General features: G+C 41.9%; 1 protein-coding gene across 1 annotated transcript in view; it reads left to right on the top strand.

Moving 5' to 3' along the window:
• Positions 1-921: 921 nt before the first annotated feature.
• TMEM233 (transmembrane protein 233) overlaps positions 922-21,335 on the top strand; it is a 74,601-nt gene continuing 54,187 nt past the window's right edge. The window contains exon 1 of the mRNA XM_056529779.1: positions 922-1,101. Within this exon, the coding sequence (XP_056385754.1) occupies positions 922-1,101 (180 nt within the window). The remainder of the gene's footprint in view (positions 1,102-21,335) is intronic.

Consider the following 21,335-nt stretch of genomic DNA (forward strand, 5'->3'; position numbering starts at 1 on the left):
TGGAGCCAGAAAATCCCTAGTTCAAACTCTTTACCACTATCACCCACCTTTTTTAGAAATAAACTTTGTATTTTAATTGATTTGTGTTCTCCTCTCTCTGCTGAATTTTACTTATCATATACGTCATGCCCTGTTTATGTGTATTGCCTCATTAAAATTGTCAATTTAACAAAAGGATCAGCATGTTGAAATCAAATTGACCAATCCTTGTCTCCTGCAATTTAATCTGTTAGGATTTTGGGTCCACCCAATATTATTCTAATGTGTACTGTGGACAACCTAAAGGGGTATTTCAGATATATATTTTTTTGCTATTTAACACAATGACAGCAGGTGTGGTGGGAGAGAGAAGGGGATAGGTATAGTGTTTTCTTTTCTATTTAACTGCACCCTGTGCACAGTTATATAGAGAGAAATCCAGATGACCTTTTTATGGGTATTTTGTGCCTACAAGCTCTTAAAATGTAATCCAGTACTTCTCATGCTTGAATAAATGTAGGTATTTTCATAATCTTCACTTATCACAATTATTCTTTATTGAAATGACCCCCAACATCCAACCGGACTGTACAATCAAGAATAAAGATATAATGAGAAACATACAAAATGACACAGAATGTAAACAATCTGAAATATAATTACTTGTAAACTTGAGTTATATTATGTCATCTGTATAAGACATCAAGCATCACTGATGACTCAAGCCGACTGGCCTAATCTACATTTCACTCACGCCTATGTGCATGTCTCTGACTTCTTGTACTTATAGCCTGGCTGCTGCTCCTTTGCTGATCAGGCATCAGCCGAAATGAGATCACTTCTTCCATGAACTCTTAACTTGGGTTACACAGCCGCCCCTCAGCTTCAAACTAGACAGCTGAACTTTTCTGGATAGACAAATTTCTAAACACTGAATTTTCCATGTCTCAAACTCCATGCAAACCAGAAATTAAAAGGGCTTCAGAAGAAAGCCCAGAAACTAACACAGAAGATGGAACACCACATGGTCCTGTACCCAGCAATTACCTGATCCTTTCAATATTTTCCTGCTTTTGCCCGGCTTACCCAGTAAATATTGTGGCATTTGTTTTTTCTATAATGGTAAGTACTGGTTATACTGATAATACAGATATTTCTGTCATTACAAATGTAGTTATTGAATAAGATTTCACATCTTTAAATGCTAACGTTTTTTGATGTGTATTATTACTTAAATACATTTATATTTGTCTCTCATTATTATTATTATTGACAGGTAGAATAAAGTGATAACTTAGTAGAGGATACCGTGTTCTAGTTCATGCTTGTTGACTCAAGTTTTATATATATATATATATATATATATATAGCCATCCAATTATATGACAGTAGTGAGCCCAAGATAGAAGTAAAGATCTCACTGCGAGGGAGAAAGTAACAGATAGTATTATCAACTCCACTAGGGAAATTTACCGGCTTGTGTACATCATTTCTAGATGTCATTTATGTAGCACATATGCCACACAGAGAAATATGGTAAATCCTAGATAAGAGTTCTCTTCCCCCAGTTAGAAAAGCATTCAGTTAACTTGGATTCTGTTGTAGAAATAATTGCCTTATAGTCCATTGGAGCCATTTACTCATTGTACACAGTCTCTACTATAATATTTTGAGGTACAGTGGCAACCTAGATCTATTTCTTTTATATAGTTGTATACATGGAGCAAATAGGATTCCTGCTGGTGCCGGCTCCTGCCATTACACCACAATAACTCCAGAGACACCCTTCCCGTATATCTTTGAAGAGAAGAGCAGTTTGGCCCTTTGATTGTTGGCCCCTCACTAGTTTGCTAATGGTGACCAAATCTGTTGCAGCTCTGTACAGTTCAGAGTAAAGATAATTAAAATGGCCCCACCATTTCTAGAGGGCCCTATAGTGTACATTTAGGTATGTATACCATTGCTGAATAGCTTAGGCCAGCAAATATTTGCCCATTCCAACCAGAGACCGGGATAAGGATAGTCAAATTTACCCTGTCGGGCACACTAGCACTGGGCAATCCAGGGCACTTAACCCAATTCCCAGGCAAGCGTAAGTCACTTTCCACTGCAAGTGCGTCCTCAATATGTGCATACAGTAAAATGCTGTGCCACGTGACAGATCATAGGAGCCATTGGCTCCTTAGGCTGCTTTAGGCCTGCAGCCTATGAGAGGCCACGAGTGGTGCAGGACTTCTGTGCCCTACACCTGTCCAGGGGGATAAGTGATGTCACTATGCAACAGAGGAGAAAAGAAAGATCCTGTATTTATTTTCTTGTCAATGGGACCTGTCTATCCCCAGGGACTACATATCAACTCATAGGAGGCCCTCATCTACCCACTGGGGGGTCACCTGCCTATGTGGGGAAACATATCCATCCACAGGGGCTGCCTATTTATCAATGGGGAGCACCTGTCTACCTACAGGGGAGGCACTAATTTAGTTATGAGGGGCACTCCTCTACCTACAGGAGTCACTTGTCTACCTAGTTTGGCACCATATACTTATCTACATCTTGGTGTCCTGTGTTTTGTTCAGTTATAGTGGTGTTGTTCAGTCTTTACACAGGATTTGTTAGTTAACACTATGGTTATATTATTTGTGCCTTTTATACTGTTTTTTAGCAGCTAGAGGACTATTTTTTCCAGGTAAACATGATTATTAGAAATTGTCTTTGGCTTTTTTGGAATACTAGATGGTCTGAGGTCTGTGAGCTTGTATGTGTCATATCACTAGTTGCTATTTACCGGTCAATGGCATGTGATTCATTGAGGAGACAGGGTAGGAGTCAGAATGTTATTATTATTTAGATATTGATATTCTGTAAAGCTAGAACTGCAACATTGTGACAGTAGTATGTTTCTATGGGATGAAATGCTTAATGACAGTGGGTTCCACATTGCAAAACAGTTCCAGTAGCCATCTATAGCTACCATGATCTTTTTATCATGTCTCTATTAACTCAAACTATGTAGGAGGGCCCCCACCTACCATGTGCCATTTATCTTATGTGGCATGGGGACCTTTTGCATCAGGCATCAGGACCAAGATTTTTCAGCCACTCAGATTACAGAAACATATATCATCACAGAACTAGGCTCATGTGACATAAAAATCCATCTAACCATAACCTAAATAGGCAGAAAGCTAGTTTTCAGTGGGCAGATGGTACAGGTAAAGCTAGTCTATCTAGAGATAGACAACACTAGCGGTATTGGTGCTGCTGATAGGGAAAAAACATGGCATAATGATAAAGGATGATCTATCCTCTTAATAACATTCCCTGTAGTGGAAACCTGAGCTGAGGATACATCAGTATCTTTCCACAGCTAGGAATGTGACATTAATAAGGATTCTTTCAGACACCCTCTTATTTGACCTCAGTTATTATGGGCAGGTGCAGCCAAGGAAAAGAAAAAGATATTCGTTCTGCATTGCAGCTGAATTTGTGCACATCATTTTTTAGAGAACAGAACAATATGGTGTCATCTGAGGTAATGCAAGACAAACACATACAGATTTTATTTTTAAGTCTGATACTGTGCATCAATATGTGTAATATTGATGGAGTCAACAAGTGCCAGATCACGAAACACTGCTAACTATTAAATGAACATATAAAAAAGAAGAAATAGTAAATATCTTAAAGGGACACATCCATCAAAATTATATTATACGAGAAGCAATATGAGAGAAATATGTCTTTAATGGCTAGGTGGTTTTAGATGAAAACATTTTTTTTATCTGATACTGTATACTACTTCCTTATCGGTGGCTTTCATATACCTATCATATCACAGAGAAAAAATTATATTAATATATGCAGATGCAGATACTTTACATTTCTATATGTGTCTAGCTTCTATATTTGACTCACAAATCCCTCTGTTCTGCTGCTCACTCATTCTGAAATCCACTGCTCCGGAAGTGGCTTGTCCCATCCAAGCAATGACCCCGCCATCATTTACCATACTTTCACCTTCTCCCTGAGTCTGCTGTGCAGCCCTGGGTCCCTTTATCCAATCACTGCATGCTGCTTTGTAACTCCATCCTCTCTGTTTTCATAGGAGTCTGATAGACAGGACAGGAGTGAGCACAGAGAAGTAGCAGTCCCACCCTCACTTCCTGAACTTTGTGCTTTAGCTGGACCAAAGACTTACTTCCCTGTGGAGGGGGGGGGGGGGGGTTGGTATGCAAACTACGCCCCCCCCCCCCCCACACACACACACACCACCCCCTCCTTTCTCAAGTAATAAATCATATAGATGTTTTTCTTCATTATGATTCATTGCTTGACAAATAGGTCCTGCCTGTGACCTCCAAAATGCTTTGCAATCAGGGAACTGCACTGCATGCAATAATTTTATATCTGATTGTGTAGAATAAACAGAATATGGTATTTATGGAACTGGTAGAGCTTCTATCCTTTGGTTCATATTGATGGTGGCATATGGATGATTGAGAGGGGACACTGTTTGGCTTTTCAGGAGGGGGAGAGCGCAGTTTGCATAACAAACGCACCCCCAAACAATGAAGTAAGTTTCATGGTGGTTACAGTCATGGCCGTAAATGTTGTCAACCCTGAAAGTTTTACAAGAAAATGAAGTATTTCTCACAGAAAAGGATTGCAGTAACACGTGTTTTTCTACATACATGTTTTTTCCCTCTGTGTGTATTGGAACTAAACCAAAAAAGGGAGGAAAAAAAGCAAATTGGACATAATGTCACACCAAACTCCAAAAATGGGCTGGACAAAATTATTGGCACCCTTAACTTAATATTTGGTTGCACACCCTTTGGAAAAAATATCTGAAATCAGTCACTTCCTATTACCATCAATAAGCTTCTTACACCTCTCAGCCGGAATGTTGGACCACTCTTCATTTGCAAAGGGCTCCAGGTCTCTCTTATTGGAAGGACGCCTTTTCCCAACAGCAATTTTAAGATCTCTCCACAGGCGTTCAATGGGATTTAGATCTGGACTCATTGCTGGCCACTTCAGAACTCTCCAGCGCTTTGTTGCCATACATTTCTGGGTGCTTTTTGACGCATGTTTGGGGTCATTGTCCTGCCGGAAGACTCAAGATCTCGGATGCAAACCCAGCTTTCTGACAATGGGCTGTACAGTGCAACCCAAAATCCGTTTTCAATCCTCAGATTTCATGATGCCTTGTACACATTCAAGGCACCCAGTGCCGGAGGTAGCAAAACAATCCCAAAACATCATGAAACCACCACCATATTTCACTGTAGGTACTGTGTTCTTTTCTTTGTAGGCCTCATTCCGTTTTCGGTAAACAGTAGAATGATGTGCTTTACCAAAAAGCTCTATCTCGGTCTCATCTGTCCACAAGACGTTTTCCCAGAAGGATGTTGGCTTACTCAAGTTCATTTTGGCAAAATGTAGTCTTGCTTTTTTATGTCTCTGTGTTAGCAGTGGGGTCCTCCTGGGTCTTCTGCCATAGCATTTCATTTCATTTAAATGTCAACAGATAGTTTGCACTGACACTGATGCTCCCTGAGCCTGCAGGACAGTTTGAATATCTTTGGAACTTGTTTGGGGGTGCTTATCCACCATCCGAACTATCCTGCATTGACACCTTTCATCAATTTTTCTCTTCTGTCCACACCCAGGGAGATTAGCTACATACAGTGCCATGTGTTGCAAACCTCTTGATAATGTTGCGCACTGTGGGCAAAGGCAAATCTAGATCTCTTGAGATGACTCTGGATATTTTTCCACAATTTTGGTTCTCAAGTCCTCATACAGTTCTCTTCTCCTCTTTCTGTTATCCATGCTTAGTGTGGCACACACAGACACACAATGCAAAGACTAAGTGAACTTCTCTCCTTTTTATCTGCTTTCAGGTGTGATTTTTTTTATATTGCCCACACCTGGTACTTGCCCCATGTAAGTTTAAAGGAGCATCACATGCTTGAAACGATCTTATTTTTTCACAATTTGAAAGGGTGCCAATAATTTTGTCCAGCCAATTTTTGGAGTTTGGTGTGACATTATGTCCAATTAGCTTTTTTTCCCTTCCTTTTTTGGTTTAGTTCCTATACACACAAAGGGAACAAACATGTGTATAACAAAACATGTCTTACTGCAATCCTTTTTTGTGAGAAATACTCAATTTTCTAGAAAAACTTCAGGGTTGACAACATTTACGGCCATAATTGCATATATGGTAACTAACTAGATCATTATTGCACTTTTCATTGAGCGCTGGCTCTTGGTTTTTAATATTGTTATTTTACTCCAAATGGTCAAGCTGCTGGTAATGAGCCAGTCCACTATGAGCCAGTGATCTTTATGGCAATCGTGGATTTGGACAAGTGATACCTGATGATTGACAAATTCAAATATGTGCTATCCTGGCTCCTAAGTGTGGTGGGGGAACAGCATTAATTTGACTGCCCTCCACATCCACCGGGTGAGTCCATTTACCATTATCTATATACACCAGGTGTTTGCTGGTTGTGTTGTGAGCGCAGCCATTTTTTACACTCTTAGTTACTGTTTTTCTTTTCCTCAGGCAAACCTCAGATTGCCAAGCAGCTAGTGCTATGGAAACTGATCCCCTCTCTCCCCCTGCAGCCACATTGCGGGGGTGTGATTGAGTAAGTTTCAGGTGCTGCTACTGTCACAAACCTCATAAATACAGCCATCACAGCATTTAAGAGGTTAATGACTGACATCAACATGATCGCTGATGCCAGTCATTGACTGAGTGGCGGCTGCTTCATAGCCTTACTGCACACGGAGCCATTAAGGCAAAGACAGCTGCGCCGGGCACCTCATATCCCGTCTTCATATCCTGTCCTCACATCTCGGCCTCATATCCCGACCTTATATCCCGACCTCATATCCTGTCCTTATATGCTGTTCTCATATCCTGTCCTCATATTTTGTCCTCATGTCCCGACCTCATATGCCGACCTTATATTCCGTCCTCATATCCCATCCTTATAACCCAACCTCATACCCTGACCTTATATCCCATCTTCATATCCCATCCTTATAACCCGACCTCATATCCTTGTCTTATATCCCGTCCTCATATCCCGTCTTCATATCCTGTCCTTATATCTAATTTTCATATCCTGTTCTCAGGTGGGGCTGAATTGTGATATTTTGTAATTTTTGACATATTGTAAGCCAAAAATAGGAGGGGATGTGGCTTTGTTGGAGTGGGCGTGGGAGTGGGTGTGATTTGCAAGCCAGACCGATGCACGAAAAGGGTAGAAAAAAAATGGGTATGGCTTAAAGGGTGGGCGTGTCTTTGCAAGATGGGGCATGCCATGTGTGGAGGGTGTGGCTTGCAAGCCGGACTGACGCATTCACCAGGGGATGCAGAGCTTGTAGAGCTTGTTGAGTACGGTATCGGAAGTCCCATATACTTGCATGGGACTTGAAACAAAAACCCCATCCTTACCATAAGGGGGTAGTAACATAGTAACATAGTTCATAAGGTTGAAAAAAGACCAAAGTCCATCAAGTTCAAGCTATATCCCTAATGAGTCCCTACTGAGTTGATCCAGAGGAAGGCAAAAAACCCTCATACTAGAGGTAAAAATTCCTTCCCGACTCCCTAAATCCCTAAAAATCTAAAATCCATAACCTGGAATGTTATTACTCTCCAAAAATGCATCCAGACCCCTTTTGAACTCTTTCACAGAGTTCCCCATGACCACCTCCTCCGGCAGAGAATTCCACAATGTCACTGCTCTTACAGTAAAGAACCCCCGTCTGTGCTGGCGTAGAAACCTTCTTACCTCAAAAACGTAGAGGATGCCCACTTGTTATAGATACAGTCCTGGGTATGAATAGATCATGGGAGAGATCCCTGTACGGTCCCCTGATATATTTATACATAGTTATTAGGTCTCCCCTAAACCTTCTTTTTTCTAAACTAAATAACATTAATTCTGATAATCTTTCTGGGTACTGTAGTCCTCCCATTCCCCGTATTTCTCTGGTTGCCCTTCTTTGAACCCTCTCCAGCTCCACTATATCTTTCTTGTACACTGGTGCCCAGTACTGTACACAGTATTCCATGTGTGGTCTGACTAGTGATTTGTACAGTGGTAGAATTATTTCCTTGTCGAGGGCATCTATGCCCCTTTTGATGCACCCCATGATTTTATTTGCCTTGGCAGCAGCTGCCCGACACTGGTATCTACAGCTAAATTTATTATTAACTAAGACTCCCAAGTCCTTTTCCACGTCAGTTGTCCCAAGCGTTCTCCCATTTAATACATAATCCCAGCCCAGATTTTTCTTCCCCATGTGCATTACCTTACATTTATCAGTGTTGAACCTCATCTGCCACTTCCCAGCCCAAACCTCCAACCTATCCAGATCCATTTGTAACAGTGCACTGTCCTCTATAGTGTTAACCGCTTTACAGAGTTTAGTATCATCTGCATAGATTGCTTCTTTACTATTCAACCCCTCTACAAGGTCATTAATGAATATATGAAATAGGACAGGACCCAAGACTGACCCCTGTGGTACCCTACTAGTAACAGTCACCCAGTCATAATAAGTACCATTAATAACCACCCTCTGTTTCCTATCACTGAGCCAGTTACTTACCCACTTACACACATTCTCCCCCAGCCCCATCCTTCTCATTTTATTCACCAACCTTTTATGTGGAACTGTTTCAAATGCTTTGGAAAAATCCAGATATACGACATCCAGTGTTTCACCCTGGTCCAGTCTGGAGCTCACCTCCTCATAAAAGCTGATCAGGTTAGTCTGACAGGACCAATCCCTCATAAAGCCATGCTGATATGGGGTCATGCATTTATTTTTATTAAGATATTCCAGAATTGCATCCCTTAGAAAACCCTCAAACAATTTACATACAACGGAGGTCAAACTAACAGGTCTATAATTCCCGGGGTCAACTTTTGATCCCTTTTTAAATATTGGTACCACATTTGCCATGCACCAGTCCTGGGGAACTGTCCCTGTTACTATAAAGTCCCTGAATACAAAAAATAGGGGTCTGTTTATTACATTACTTAATTCCTTTAGAACACGGGTAGGTTAGAGTTAATTTGACTATCATATATTTTTATTTGACATATAAGTAACAAGTGACAAAGTATTATCAATATATCTCCAGCCGTACAAAAGTTATGCTGGAATATATATTTCCCATAGATTTGCATGGGACTTTATACAAAAATCCTGACCCTCATAAATTGGGGAAGGTTAGGGTTAAATTAACTATCCTTTATTTTTAGTAGACATATAAGTAACATGTAACCAAGTATTATCGAAATATCTTCAACTGTTTGGAAGTTTTGCTGTGACCCATAGACTTGTATGAGACTTTAAACCAAAACCCCGGCCCTCGCAAATGGAGGTGGGTAAGGGTTAATTTACCTATCCTATGTTTGTAGTTGACATATAAGTAATATGTGTACAAAGTTTCATGTTCATATCTTTAGCTGTTTGGAAATGATGCTGGAACATGCACACATATACACATGCACACGTTAAGAGCTGATCTATGCAGGCCTAAAACTCATGGTTAAGGATGAAAGTCAATGGAACAATCCAGCGATCACTCTGGCATCTCTGTACTATCAATTATTGACTATCTAATGGACTTTTTAAAGAAGGGCCAATTGACTTGAACATCATCAATCTCACTCATATCGGGAAGCCCTAAAAAGGGGACAGTACAGCAACAGCATCATTGGTGTTATCACCATTTCTTTATGGTTACAGCCCTTTCTCACTCTTACTTGCAATTTTTATTTCTGTCACTGCCAGTGCCACAAGTTTTATTAGTGACTATTGTCATGTGTCTGGACAAAAAAATTACCTGAAGGAGCTGTGGTGTTGAGCACCTGGTGTACCAATAGTGAGTCATTGATACACAGTCTCTAGACCATAGGCAAACCACAATTTATACAACAATTCCATTATTAACTTTATTGAATGAGCAACAGAATTCTGCATCAATATAAAACTGGTGAAAGAGGTGGTCCAGAGAACAGAAAAGGTCCTACCTGTCTGCACGATCACGGTTTGCAGACAAATCTATGCCCACAAGTGATGACCAGTGGCTGCAGATAGGAACTTTTCAGCTGGGTGACACATTCCCTTTAACCCCTTAAGGACCAAGGGCGTAAATGTACACTCTCTGCCCACTGACGCTGCATGAAGCTTCATACCTACTGGGTCCTCTGTACTATTAATTATTGACTATCTAATGGACTTTTTAAAGAAGGGCCAATTGACTTGAACATCATCAATCTCACTCATATCGGGAAGCCCTAAAAAAGGGACAGTACAGCAACAGCATCATTGGTGTTATCACCATTTCTTTATGGTTACAGCCCTTTCTCACTCTTACTTGCAATTTTTATTTCTGTCACTGCCAGTGCCACAAGTTTTATTAGTGACTATTGTCATGTGTCTGGACAAAAAAATTACCTGAAGGAGCTGTGGTGTTGAGCACCTGGTGTACCAATAGTGAGTCATTGATACACAGTCTCTAGACCATAGGCAAACCACAATTTATACAACAATTCCATTATTAACTTTATTGAATGAGCAACAGAATTCTGCATCAATATAAAACTGGTGAAAGAGGTGGTCCAGAGAACAGAAAAGGTCCTACCTGTCTGCACGATCACGGTTTGCAGACAAATCTATGCCCACAAGTGATGACCAGTGGCTGCAGATAGGAACTTTTCAGCTGGGTGACACATTCCCTTTAACCCCTTAAGGACCAAGGGCGTAAATGTACACTCTCTGCCCACTGACGCTGCATGAAGCTTCATACCTACTGGGTCCCGGTTGCTTTCAGCAACCAGGACCCAGGCTAATATCAGGCATTCCAGATCGGGCTGATGTCTAGCATTAACCAACTTTGATCGCAGCACCTAAAATGTAACAAATTCATTACATGATAGATCAGGGACCCAGGGCCGGCGTTAAGGCGGGGCAAACCAGGCAATTGCCCAGGGCCCCCATCCCCCAGGGCTGCTCAGTGGCGGATCCAGGAGCGCTCAACGGGGCAATTGCAAACCAGATTAATTTCCCCGCTCACATTCAGGACATCCCTGTGTCCCGAAAGATCATTTTGGGACACAAGGATGTCCCAGTTACGCAGGGGCCGCCGGGCGGTAGCGCATGCAGGGTCGTCACTGACGTCCCGTGCGTGCACCCATAGGAGCGGAGTGAGTTACCAGCATCATCTTCAGTACTCTGACCCCCTCTCCTCCGGTCACGGGACCTACTGCCTACTGCTATGGCCTATAGGCCATAGCAGTAGGTCATGACCCCTGACCGGAGGAGCGGTGGACGGAGCACTGAAGGGGGGCAGTACACAGACATACAGTCTCCAGCCATACACTGTATAAGACTGAAGGATGTATGTCTGTGGGGGAACTATACTGCCAACCTAATGGGGAGTAACTATACTGCCAACCTATTGTGGGGGAACTACAACCTAATGTGGGGAACTATACGGCCAACCTAATGTGGGGGAGCTATACTGCCAACCTAATGTGCTGGAACTATACGGCCAACCTAATGTGGGGGAACTATACTGCCAACCTAATGTGGGGGGAACTATACTGCCAACCAAATGTGGGGGAACTATACTGCCTACCTAATGTGGGGGAACTACAACCTAATGTGGGGTAACTATACTGTCTACCTAATGTGGGGGAACTACAACCTAATGTGGGGGAATTATACTGCCTACCTAATGTGGGGGAACTATACTGCCAACCTAATGTGGGAGAACTACAGTATACTGCCAACCTAATGTGGGGGAACTATACTGCCAACCTAATGTGGGCGAACTATGCTGCCAACCTAATATGGGGGAACTATGCTGCCAACCTAATGTGGGGAAACTATACACAAATATAAAATTGTACTATTCTGATCCCTATAGTTCATTTTTTGCGCTGTGATTTGTTGTTTTTATCGGTACCGTTTTTGTTTTGATGGGACTTTTCAATTGCTTTTTAGATATTTTTTATGGTATTTGAAGTGACCAAAAATGTGCACATCTGGTTAGTGCACTATTACGACTTTTGGGGCCCCACTTTTGATTTTAGCCCAGGACCACGCTAAGCCTAAAACCGGCCCTGCAGGGACCTGATCGGGACCACCACAGGGTAGTTACCTAGCTCCTTCCTGGTCGATCAGCGCTCCAACACTGCAGGCTGCCTCAGCAGCCCATAGTAATGAAGCACAGAATACACTGATCAATGCTGTGCTATTGTTCATTGTTTGCGATTGAAAGAGTAGGTGTAATAGTGAATAAAATGTGAAAGAAAAAAGTTAATAAGCCCTGCCCCTAAGAAAAGTTTGAATCACTCCCCCTTTTCCTTTTTTCATATAAAATGTAAACAAAAAAACAACCCATAAACGTAATTGGTATAGCAGCATGAGTAAATGTCTGAATTATTAAAATATTACATTAATGAAACCACATGGTCAATGGTATAAACATAATAAAATACAAAAAGTGATCAAAAGGTCCCATCAAAACAAAAATCGTAATAATAAAAACCACAGATCACGGCACAAAACATTAGCCCTCATACAGTTCCATAGTTATAATTCTTTTTAAGTGGTAAAATAAAACAAAACCTATATAAATTGGTAAAAAAGGAAACCATCTAAAATAAATTATTTGCCCCACAAGCTTTTGTTTCTTTTTCAGTGCAGATTTTGTGGTAAAATAAGTCATGTCAATTACAAAGTACAATGGTGGCGCAAAAAACAAATTTGTATATGGGTCTGTAGGTGGAAAATTGAAAGTGGCATAGCTATGAGAAAGCAAGGAGGAAAAATTGAAAGTGATAAAACTGCATCCTTAAAAGCGTTATCCAGGATTAGGAAAACAGAGCTGATTTATTCATAAAAAATAAAATAAAAATAAAAACACCACTTAGGTTGTGTGTGGTATTCCAGCTCAATTCCATTGAAGTAAATGGGGCCAAGTTGTAATAGCACAGACGACCAGAGGACAGGAGTAATTATTTTTTTGGAACAAATCAATTGTGTCTTTCTATTCCTGGATAACCCCTTTAAGGGGTTAAAATGTAGAAACATCATTATGAATAGAAGCTAAATACAACAGTGATTTTCCGGAATTTTAAAGCAGAAAAATATGTAGCAGTGACACCAGGTGGCAAATAAGAAAACAACAATAGAAAGCAGCTGTTTCCTTCTGTAACCGTGTTTGGCTATATATTTTCATTAGAGCATTTTTTTATTTTATTTTTTACTAGATATATAGTGGGGGAAATAAGTATTGAACATGTCACCATTTTTCTCGCTAAATACCCTGTTTCCCCAAAAATACAGCCTACCCCGAAAATAAGCCCTAGCTGGATTATCGGGGTGGGCTGCAGTATAAGCCCTACCCCGAAAATAAGACCTAGGCCAGGGGTACTCAACTTGCGGCCTGCGGTCCAGATCCAGACCGTGGCCGCCAGTAATGTGGACCGGAACGCTCCTCCCCTCCCCCCTTTGGCTGGTCCCTTGGCAAGTTAAATGAGCCGGGGCAGGGACGTTGTCGCTTTAAAACGTCCGCGCGCATGCACGCCTGAGGTCACAGACGTGTCCCTGCCCCGGCTGCTAAGCAGCAGAAGGAGATCTCGCCGCCAAGAGCTGCAGCTTCAGTTGCGGACGCTATGAAGGTGGGGTAGTGCTGGTTTCCGCTGGGGATGAAATTATTATTATGGCAGAGGGGTGGGGGGCACTGTAGGAGTGTGGAGGACGACGGGGGAAGGGGAGTATGGGGGGGCTGTAGCAGTGTCGAGGATGGGGGGCTGCAGGAGTGTGGAGGATGGGGGGCTGTAGCAATGTGGAGGATGGGGGGGGGGTGCGGCATCCTCCACACTGCTACAGACCCCCATCCTCCACACTGCTACAGCCCCCCATCCTCCACACTCCCACAGCCCCCCATCCACCACACTCCTGCAGCCCCCCATAAATAAATAAGCCCTACCCTGAAAATAAGCCCTAGTGTGTTTTTTGTGACTAAAATGAATATAAGACCCGGTCTTATTTTCGGAGAAACACGGTATATTTCCAAAGGTGCTATTGACATGGACTTTTCACCAGATGTTGGTAACAACCCAAGTAATCCACACATAAAAAGAAAGATGGCAACAGATTTCTGTCAAGAGTTTTATCCTTCCTGCTATTATGTGAAGTTTGCCAGTACCATTTGCTGAAAAGAAGCCCCAACCATGATGTGCCCACCTCCAAACTTCACTGTTGGTATGGTGATTTTATGGCAATTTGCAGTGCCATTTCTCCTCCAAACATGGTGTGTATTCTGGCATCCAAACAGTTCCATTTGACCCCCTTTATATTCTCTCAGTATTTCATGGATTTTTCTAAATGTTGTGCAGAAAAATTCAACATGGTTTTTATTCAGCAATGGAGTCTTGTGTGGTGAGCGTGTATACAGGTCATGGCAGCGGTGTGCACTTGGACAACTCTTATGATTATTCTTTTCACTCCTCTGTCAAAAATCTTGCGCGGAGCACCTCGTCGAGGCAAATTTATGGAGAATTCATTCTTTCTACTTCTATATTATGGCTTCAACAGTGCTATCTGGAACATTTAGAAGCTTAGAAATGTGCCTGTTACCAACACCATTGTTATGTTTTGCAACAGTTAGGTTGTGAAGGTCTTGAGACAGCTCTTTGCTTTTACCCATCATGATATTTGTCTTGTGTGACATCTTAGCAATGAGACCTTTTTGTAGATCATCAGTTGGGACTAAACCACTATTAATCTGTACTGACAAGGGGCTGGATTGCTTTTTATTTACTTTAGTGTTGTCTTGGCTTTCCATTCCTTTTTACACCTCCATTTCTTGTTTCCTGTTCAATACTTTTTCCCTGTGTCATAACCTAATTTCTGAGCTTATCTGTTCTGATTTCTTTGTATGTATTAGATGCTTGGTTTGTAACTGCATCACCGATCTGGCCAATGCCTGGCATTAACCCTTTAGATGCCACGATCAAAGTTGATCGGGGCACCTAAATGCGGGACTTAACTTTGCCGGTAAGCTCAGTGGAGTTAAACAGGAAGTCTGCGGCGCAATCGCGGGTTCCAATATGCTGAGTGGATGGCGCGAGGGCCCCTACTTGCCTCCTCACCGTTCCAATCGGTGCTCTCATGTCCCCACCAGCCATGGTAGGCTAGAGCAGCAGAACACCAATAACACTGATTAATGCTAAACCAAAACTCAGCATTAAACAGTGTATGCAATTGCAAGATTGTAAGTTATAGCCCCCTATGGGGACTAAAAAAAAAAGTAAAAAGTTTTTTTTTTTTAAAAAGAGTGAATAAAAGTGAATTAACCCCTTCCCTAATAAAAGTTTGAATCACCGCCCATTTTCCATTTTTTAAATAAAATATTGTAGTAAAAAATAAACATAATCATATGTGGTACTGCCGTGTGTGTACATGTACGAACTATTAAAATATAATAGATCCAAGGAACTTGTAAATTTCTGAACATGTCAAGGTTCTATTATTTGGCTGCTGTTCACACTGTTGCACTTGCGTTTTTTGCCTCTTTTGTTTTTCTTTGTATTAGCCAAGACAGTTTTGTGGTATCATTATATACTTATCATGAGACATTATATATGCTTAGTTTCATGCTAATTATATGTATTTTTGATTATTATATATTTGAGAATTTGTCTCTATGCAAAATACATATATCTCAGGGGTTAATGCTAACATCTTGTTTCATGAGTAGTGATTCGCCCGTGTTATCCATTGTTCTAATTGTGTGCTCTCAGCTGATTTATATCAGCTTGTAAGATGTGCTCTATTTTAACCTTGTCTGTAACACTGGCAGTATGCCTTTGACAAAGTGGGACACCACGAAACGCATCAAGCCTGAGGTCTGCTTCTTTGTACATGTTTGCTACTGCATCTTTTAAAGAAGAAAAAAAAGTTTGTAAATTTATTCCAACTGTCCAGCACTGGATTTTTCCTTTTCCTGTATCCTGCCTCCACTGCACTGTGCTTTCCGTGCACTTGGATTGCTTCAGCGTTAGAGGGTGAACTGGACTTTCTCTGTCTCTATTAAAATATAAGGTTAGTTAAAGGGGTACTCCGGTGAAAACCTTTTTTCTTTTAAATCAACTGGTGGCAGAAAGTTAAACATATATATGTAAATTACTTCTATTAAAAAATCTTAATCCTTCCTGTACTTATTAGCTGCTAAATACTACAGAGGAAATTCTTTTCTTTTTGGAATGCTCTCTGATGACATCACGATCACAGTTCTCTCTGATGACGTTATTATAATAATAACACTTTATTTATTGTTATCCTTAGTGGGATTTGAACCCAAGTCCCCAGAACTGCAAGGCAGCAGTGCTAACCACTGAGCCGCCATGCTGCCCTTAGCATACATCTGCTATGCATGGTTGCTAAAATGCACAGAGATGTCAGCAGAGAGCACTGTGTTCGTGATGTCATCAGTGTTCCAAAAAGAAAGGAATTTCCTCAGTAACATTCAGCAGCTAATAAGTACTGGAAGGATTAAGATTTTTTAATAGAAGTAATTTACAAATATGTTTAACTTTCTGCCACCAGTTGATTTAAAAGAAAAAAGGTTTTCACCAGAGTACCCCTTTAAACATTTTTGGTCACTTCATATACCATAAAAAATGTTTATAAAAAGCAATCAAAAAGTCCCATCAAAACAAAAATGGTACCAATAAAAGCTACAGATCATGTAGCAAAAAAAGAGCCCTTATATTGCCCCATAAGCAGAAAAATAAAAAAGTCATAAGGGCCAGAAGAGGACAATTTAAAGCATTTTGGTACATGTAGTTATACTTTTTAAAATTAATAAAATGAAATAAAACCTACATAAATTGGGTATCCTTGTAACCATTTGGACCTACACAATAAAGATATGGGGGACATTTATCAATGTTTGCTTATGTATTCCTTTTTTTAGTTATTTTTTTCTTACAATGTTTTTGCTTATGTGCGACTCATTTATCAACTGGTTTCAGCCTGTTGATAAATTTCTTTCACTTAAAGGAGTACTCTGATACCCAAAAATCTGACACCATAGTGAAGTGTCCAGGAATACCTTTCATTAGAGGTCCTGGTCGCCCAAATCGGTCCAGCCGTTCTTCTGTAATTCTCCCCGGTAACTTCGCTTACTTCTGGGTACTGTAAGCATGGCCGTGATGTCAGGAATGACGTTTTCCCATCATGCTTACTACACTTCCTCCGCTCGCAAGACCTCCCTTACTCCTGTTCCCCACCCCTGAAATTATAATGTATAAAGCCCCTTGCTGCCTCCCCTTGTTGCTTTACCCACCCCCTGCCACTATGCCATCTCCTCCCACTCTGCCTCCTCCAATCAGCTCCTCCTAATCGCTGCAGCCGGCGCACAAAAGTAGCTAACAGCTCACATAGCTGTAGCTTTTGTGCCGGAGAAGCAGCGTTCCCTGGAGCTGGCTGGCACGCCGCTCGAACAGTGATAGGTGGAACGAATGAGAGGCGCTTGCTACACGCAGCGAATCACTGCTGGGGAAACGATGTGAGTTATGCATATTCAGATATGGGGGTGACTGCACCGCAATAGTGGGGGCTGGCATTCGGCGGGGAGTGAACTTAGAGATATGACGTTTCGTTTTAAAGATGGCCGCGGGCAGACAGTGAGTGTTGAACGAAAGTCATAACTCACTATGAGAGGCTGCACTTCCGGTTTCGCCGAAAAACATGGATGCCTGCATGGAACGCTAGTGAGGTAATTGACAATCTTATATATCTTAGGGAAAGCTTTATAATGGTGTTTAATAGTTTTGCCTCAGAGTACTCCTTTAACCAGCCTAGCGGTATTCCCGAGCGTGACTCGGGGTTAATTTTCGCTGCTAGAAGCGGTAACCCCGAGTCACGCTCGGGGTAGAATTGCAGAGTTGCTGTGCGGGCTGCACAGTATATCGCAAAAGCAATCGAATCGCGATTTTTGCTTTTTGCGATATAGTGATGCAGCCCCCGGGAAAATATGTGATTATCTGCTCGGGTCGGCTCCCGTGGCGGGGGCCGGCCAGAGCAGGTAAAGACATATACTAAAAGTCAGTGTTTCCCTACCAGGGGGCCTCCAGATGTTGCAAAACTACAACTCTCAGCATGCCCGGACAGCCAAAGGCTATCCGGGCATGCTGGGAGCAGTAGTTTCACAACAGCTGGAGGCACCCTGTTAGAAAAACACTGAGCTAAGTGTAAAAGTAAAAAGGAAGAAAATAAAAAAACCTTTTGCTCACCTAATCCCGGTCCTTGCAGATGTCATTCCCCTCCGTGCGCTCTGGTCCCTGCTCTCTTCACTATTCATCTTACAGGACCTTTCCCTTTTCAGCCAATCACAGGCCGCAGTGGTGTAAAGCCTGTGATTGGCTGAAGGGGAAAGGGCGTGTTCTACAGCAAATACACTAGGTTTGAAATCTGCCCAGCAAACCCAGTGTATTCTGCTGCAGGACAAGAAGGTGAGGGGGGGGGGGGAATGTGACAAAGGGGGGAATGTGGCAGAGGGGGGGGATGTGACAAGGGGGGGAATGTGACAGAGGGAGGAATGTGACAGAGGGGGGAGTGGAATGTAACATGGAGGGGGGGAATGTAACAAGGGGGGGAGAATGTAACAAGGGGGGGGAATGTGACAGGGGGGGGAGAATGTAACAAGGGGGGAGAATGTGACAGGGGGGGTGAATGTGACAGGAGGGGAGAATGTGACAAGGAGGGGGAGAATGTGACAAGGGGGCGGAATGTGACAGGGGGGGGATGTGACAAGGAGGGGGAGAATGTGATATGGGGGGGGGGGGGGAATGTGACAAGGGAGGGGAAATGTGACGGGGGGAGATGGGGAATTTCAATGCAAAAAATTGTACCGCTTTTGGTACAAATTTCCAGACAGAATCATACCGCCAGGGAGGTTAAGCAATTATTTTTTTTTTTTGCTTTGGTAGTGTTTTTTTTCTGCTCCATGTCTGAGCTGGAGTAAATTTAGTAGGTTTTTTCATGCCATGCTACTTTTTTGCGACTTTCGCACTTGATAAATCTCTGACCACTGCAAGTCAAAAATCACTCTTTGCTTTGGTAAGCAAGATTTTTATACTTTGCTTAGGGCACTGCACAATCAAAAAGTCGCAGTAAAAAGAGAGTAGTCGCTTTTTTGTGACAATTTTAAGCAAAAAAAAATCTACTTAATGCTTTGGTAAATGTCCCTCATGGTGTCTTCTTTACTGAAAAGTGCATTGTGTAGAAACAGAAGCCCCCAAAATTACAAAATGGCATTTTGTTTAGTTTTTTTTTATTTCACACCACAAATATTTTTTTGGGGAGTAGATTTTGTTATGAAATTATTCATGTCATTACAAAGTACAATTGGTGACGCAAAAAACAAGCCCTTATATGGGTCTGTAAGTGCAAAATTTACAGCGTTATGATTTTAAGAAGGGGAGGAGAAAAAAGTAAAATGGCAAAACAAAAATTGGCCTGGTCCTTAACAACATCAGGACGAAGGGTCCTTAAGTTAAGGGTCCTTACTATAGGACTGAGGGCATACCTGTACCTGTTCTACGGGCAGCCAGGACCCACGGTTAATGGCAGGCATTGCCGATGCCAGACATTAACCCTTTAGATGCAACGATCAACGATGATCACGGCATCTAAAATGTGGGGTGTTGGTAGCTCAGTGGAGCTGATCGGATATCCATGGCAACATCAGCTGAGTGGACGATAGGAGGGCCCTTACCTGCCTCCTCACTGTCCGATCAGTCTTCTGCTGCTCTTAGCCTGGCATAGCATTGATCAGTATATGCAATCAGAAGATTATTTTTTTTAGTCCCCATAGGAGGCTATAACATGCAAAGTTAATAAAAGTAAATTAACCCCTTCCCTAATAAAAGTCTGAATCACCCCCCTTTTCCCATTTTCTAAATAAAATAATAATAATAAAAAAAATCATATGTGGTAACAATGCATGCGTAATTGTCTGAACTATTAGTTAAATCGGACGGTCGATGGCGTACACGTAAATTGTGTATTCTTGTGATGGCGTACACATGAATTGGTATCCTTGTGACTGTATGGACCTACATAATAAAGATAAGGTGTAATTTTTACCAAAAATTGCACTGTGTAGAAATGGAGGTTTCTTTTTCAATTTCACCCCACAAATTTATATTTTTTTGGTTTTGCGGTAGATTTTGCGGTTGATGATTGGTGTCATTACAAAGTACAGAAGGGGAGGAGGAAAAAATAAAAGGGCAAAAACAAAAATTGGCCTGGTCCTTAAAGTCAAAATGGGCTTCGGCCTTAAGGTCAAAAAGGGGTACTCCAGTAGAAATTATTTTTTTTTTAAATCAACTGGTGCCAGAAAGTTAAGCAGATTTGTTAATTACTTCTATTGAACAATCTTAATCCTTCCAGTACTTATCAGCTGCTATTTGCTCCACAAGAAGTTCTTTTCTTATTTAATTTTTTTTCTGTCTGACCACAGTGCTCTCTGCTGACAAGCTCTGTGCTGGAAGGATTACGATTTTTAAATAGAAGTAATTTACAAATCTGTTTAACTTTCTGTCACAATCTGAATTAAAAAAATGTTTCCACTTGAGTACCCCTTTAAGGCCAAAATGGTTAAAAGGCCAGGAGGAAAAAAGTGGAAAGTTGTGGCGGTCGCAGCCCAACTATTAAAAGACCTTGCCGACCATCTGCAGCAGTTGTCGTTGGATGCGGAGGGGGCCTACAATCTTTCCCCGCTGCCCGACGATGACGACGACCGGCCGGACACCCCTCCAGGAGAATTTGCTGGGACACCTGGAGCATCTTCACCGGTGAGACTGTCCGATTTAAATTTGCCAAGTGCACGACCGCGCTCACCACGTTTGCCTAAATGGACATTCGGGAATGAACCAGAGTTGATTCAATTTATGCATGATGTTCTTCAACCCCTGCCTGGGAAGCCACTCCCACCAATCCCTACAGTGCAGAGGGAAAGGGCCCGTCAGGAGGCCGAAATGGTCGAATTGATGGAGAAACTAAAGGCCTGACACAGAGAACTTTATGCCCCCAAGCATGTTCATTTGCCTTTTGAAGAGAGGATTCGCTATGAGCGAAACACCAAAGAATTGGAAGCACTCTTTATCCATATGTGAGACTATCCCCGAGAAGGGGAGAAGCCATTGGAACGTCGCAGAGCAACAGTGGCCAAGTTCGACAAGGTCAGAGGTTATGGTACCCTCATTGATTGCCACACTGGCTATACC

The sequence above is a fragment of the Hyla sarda genome, chromosome 1 (assembly GCF_029499605.1).
Source record: "Hyla sarda isolate aHylSar1 chromosome 1, aHylSar1.hap1, whole genome shotgun sequence".
NCBI lineage: Eukaryota > Metazoa > Chordata > Amphibia > Anura > Hylidae > Hyla > Hyla sarda.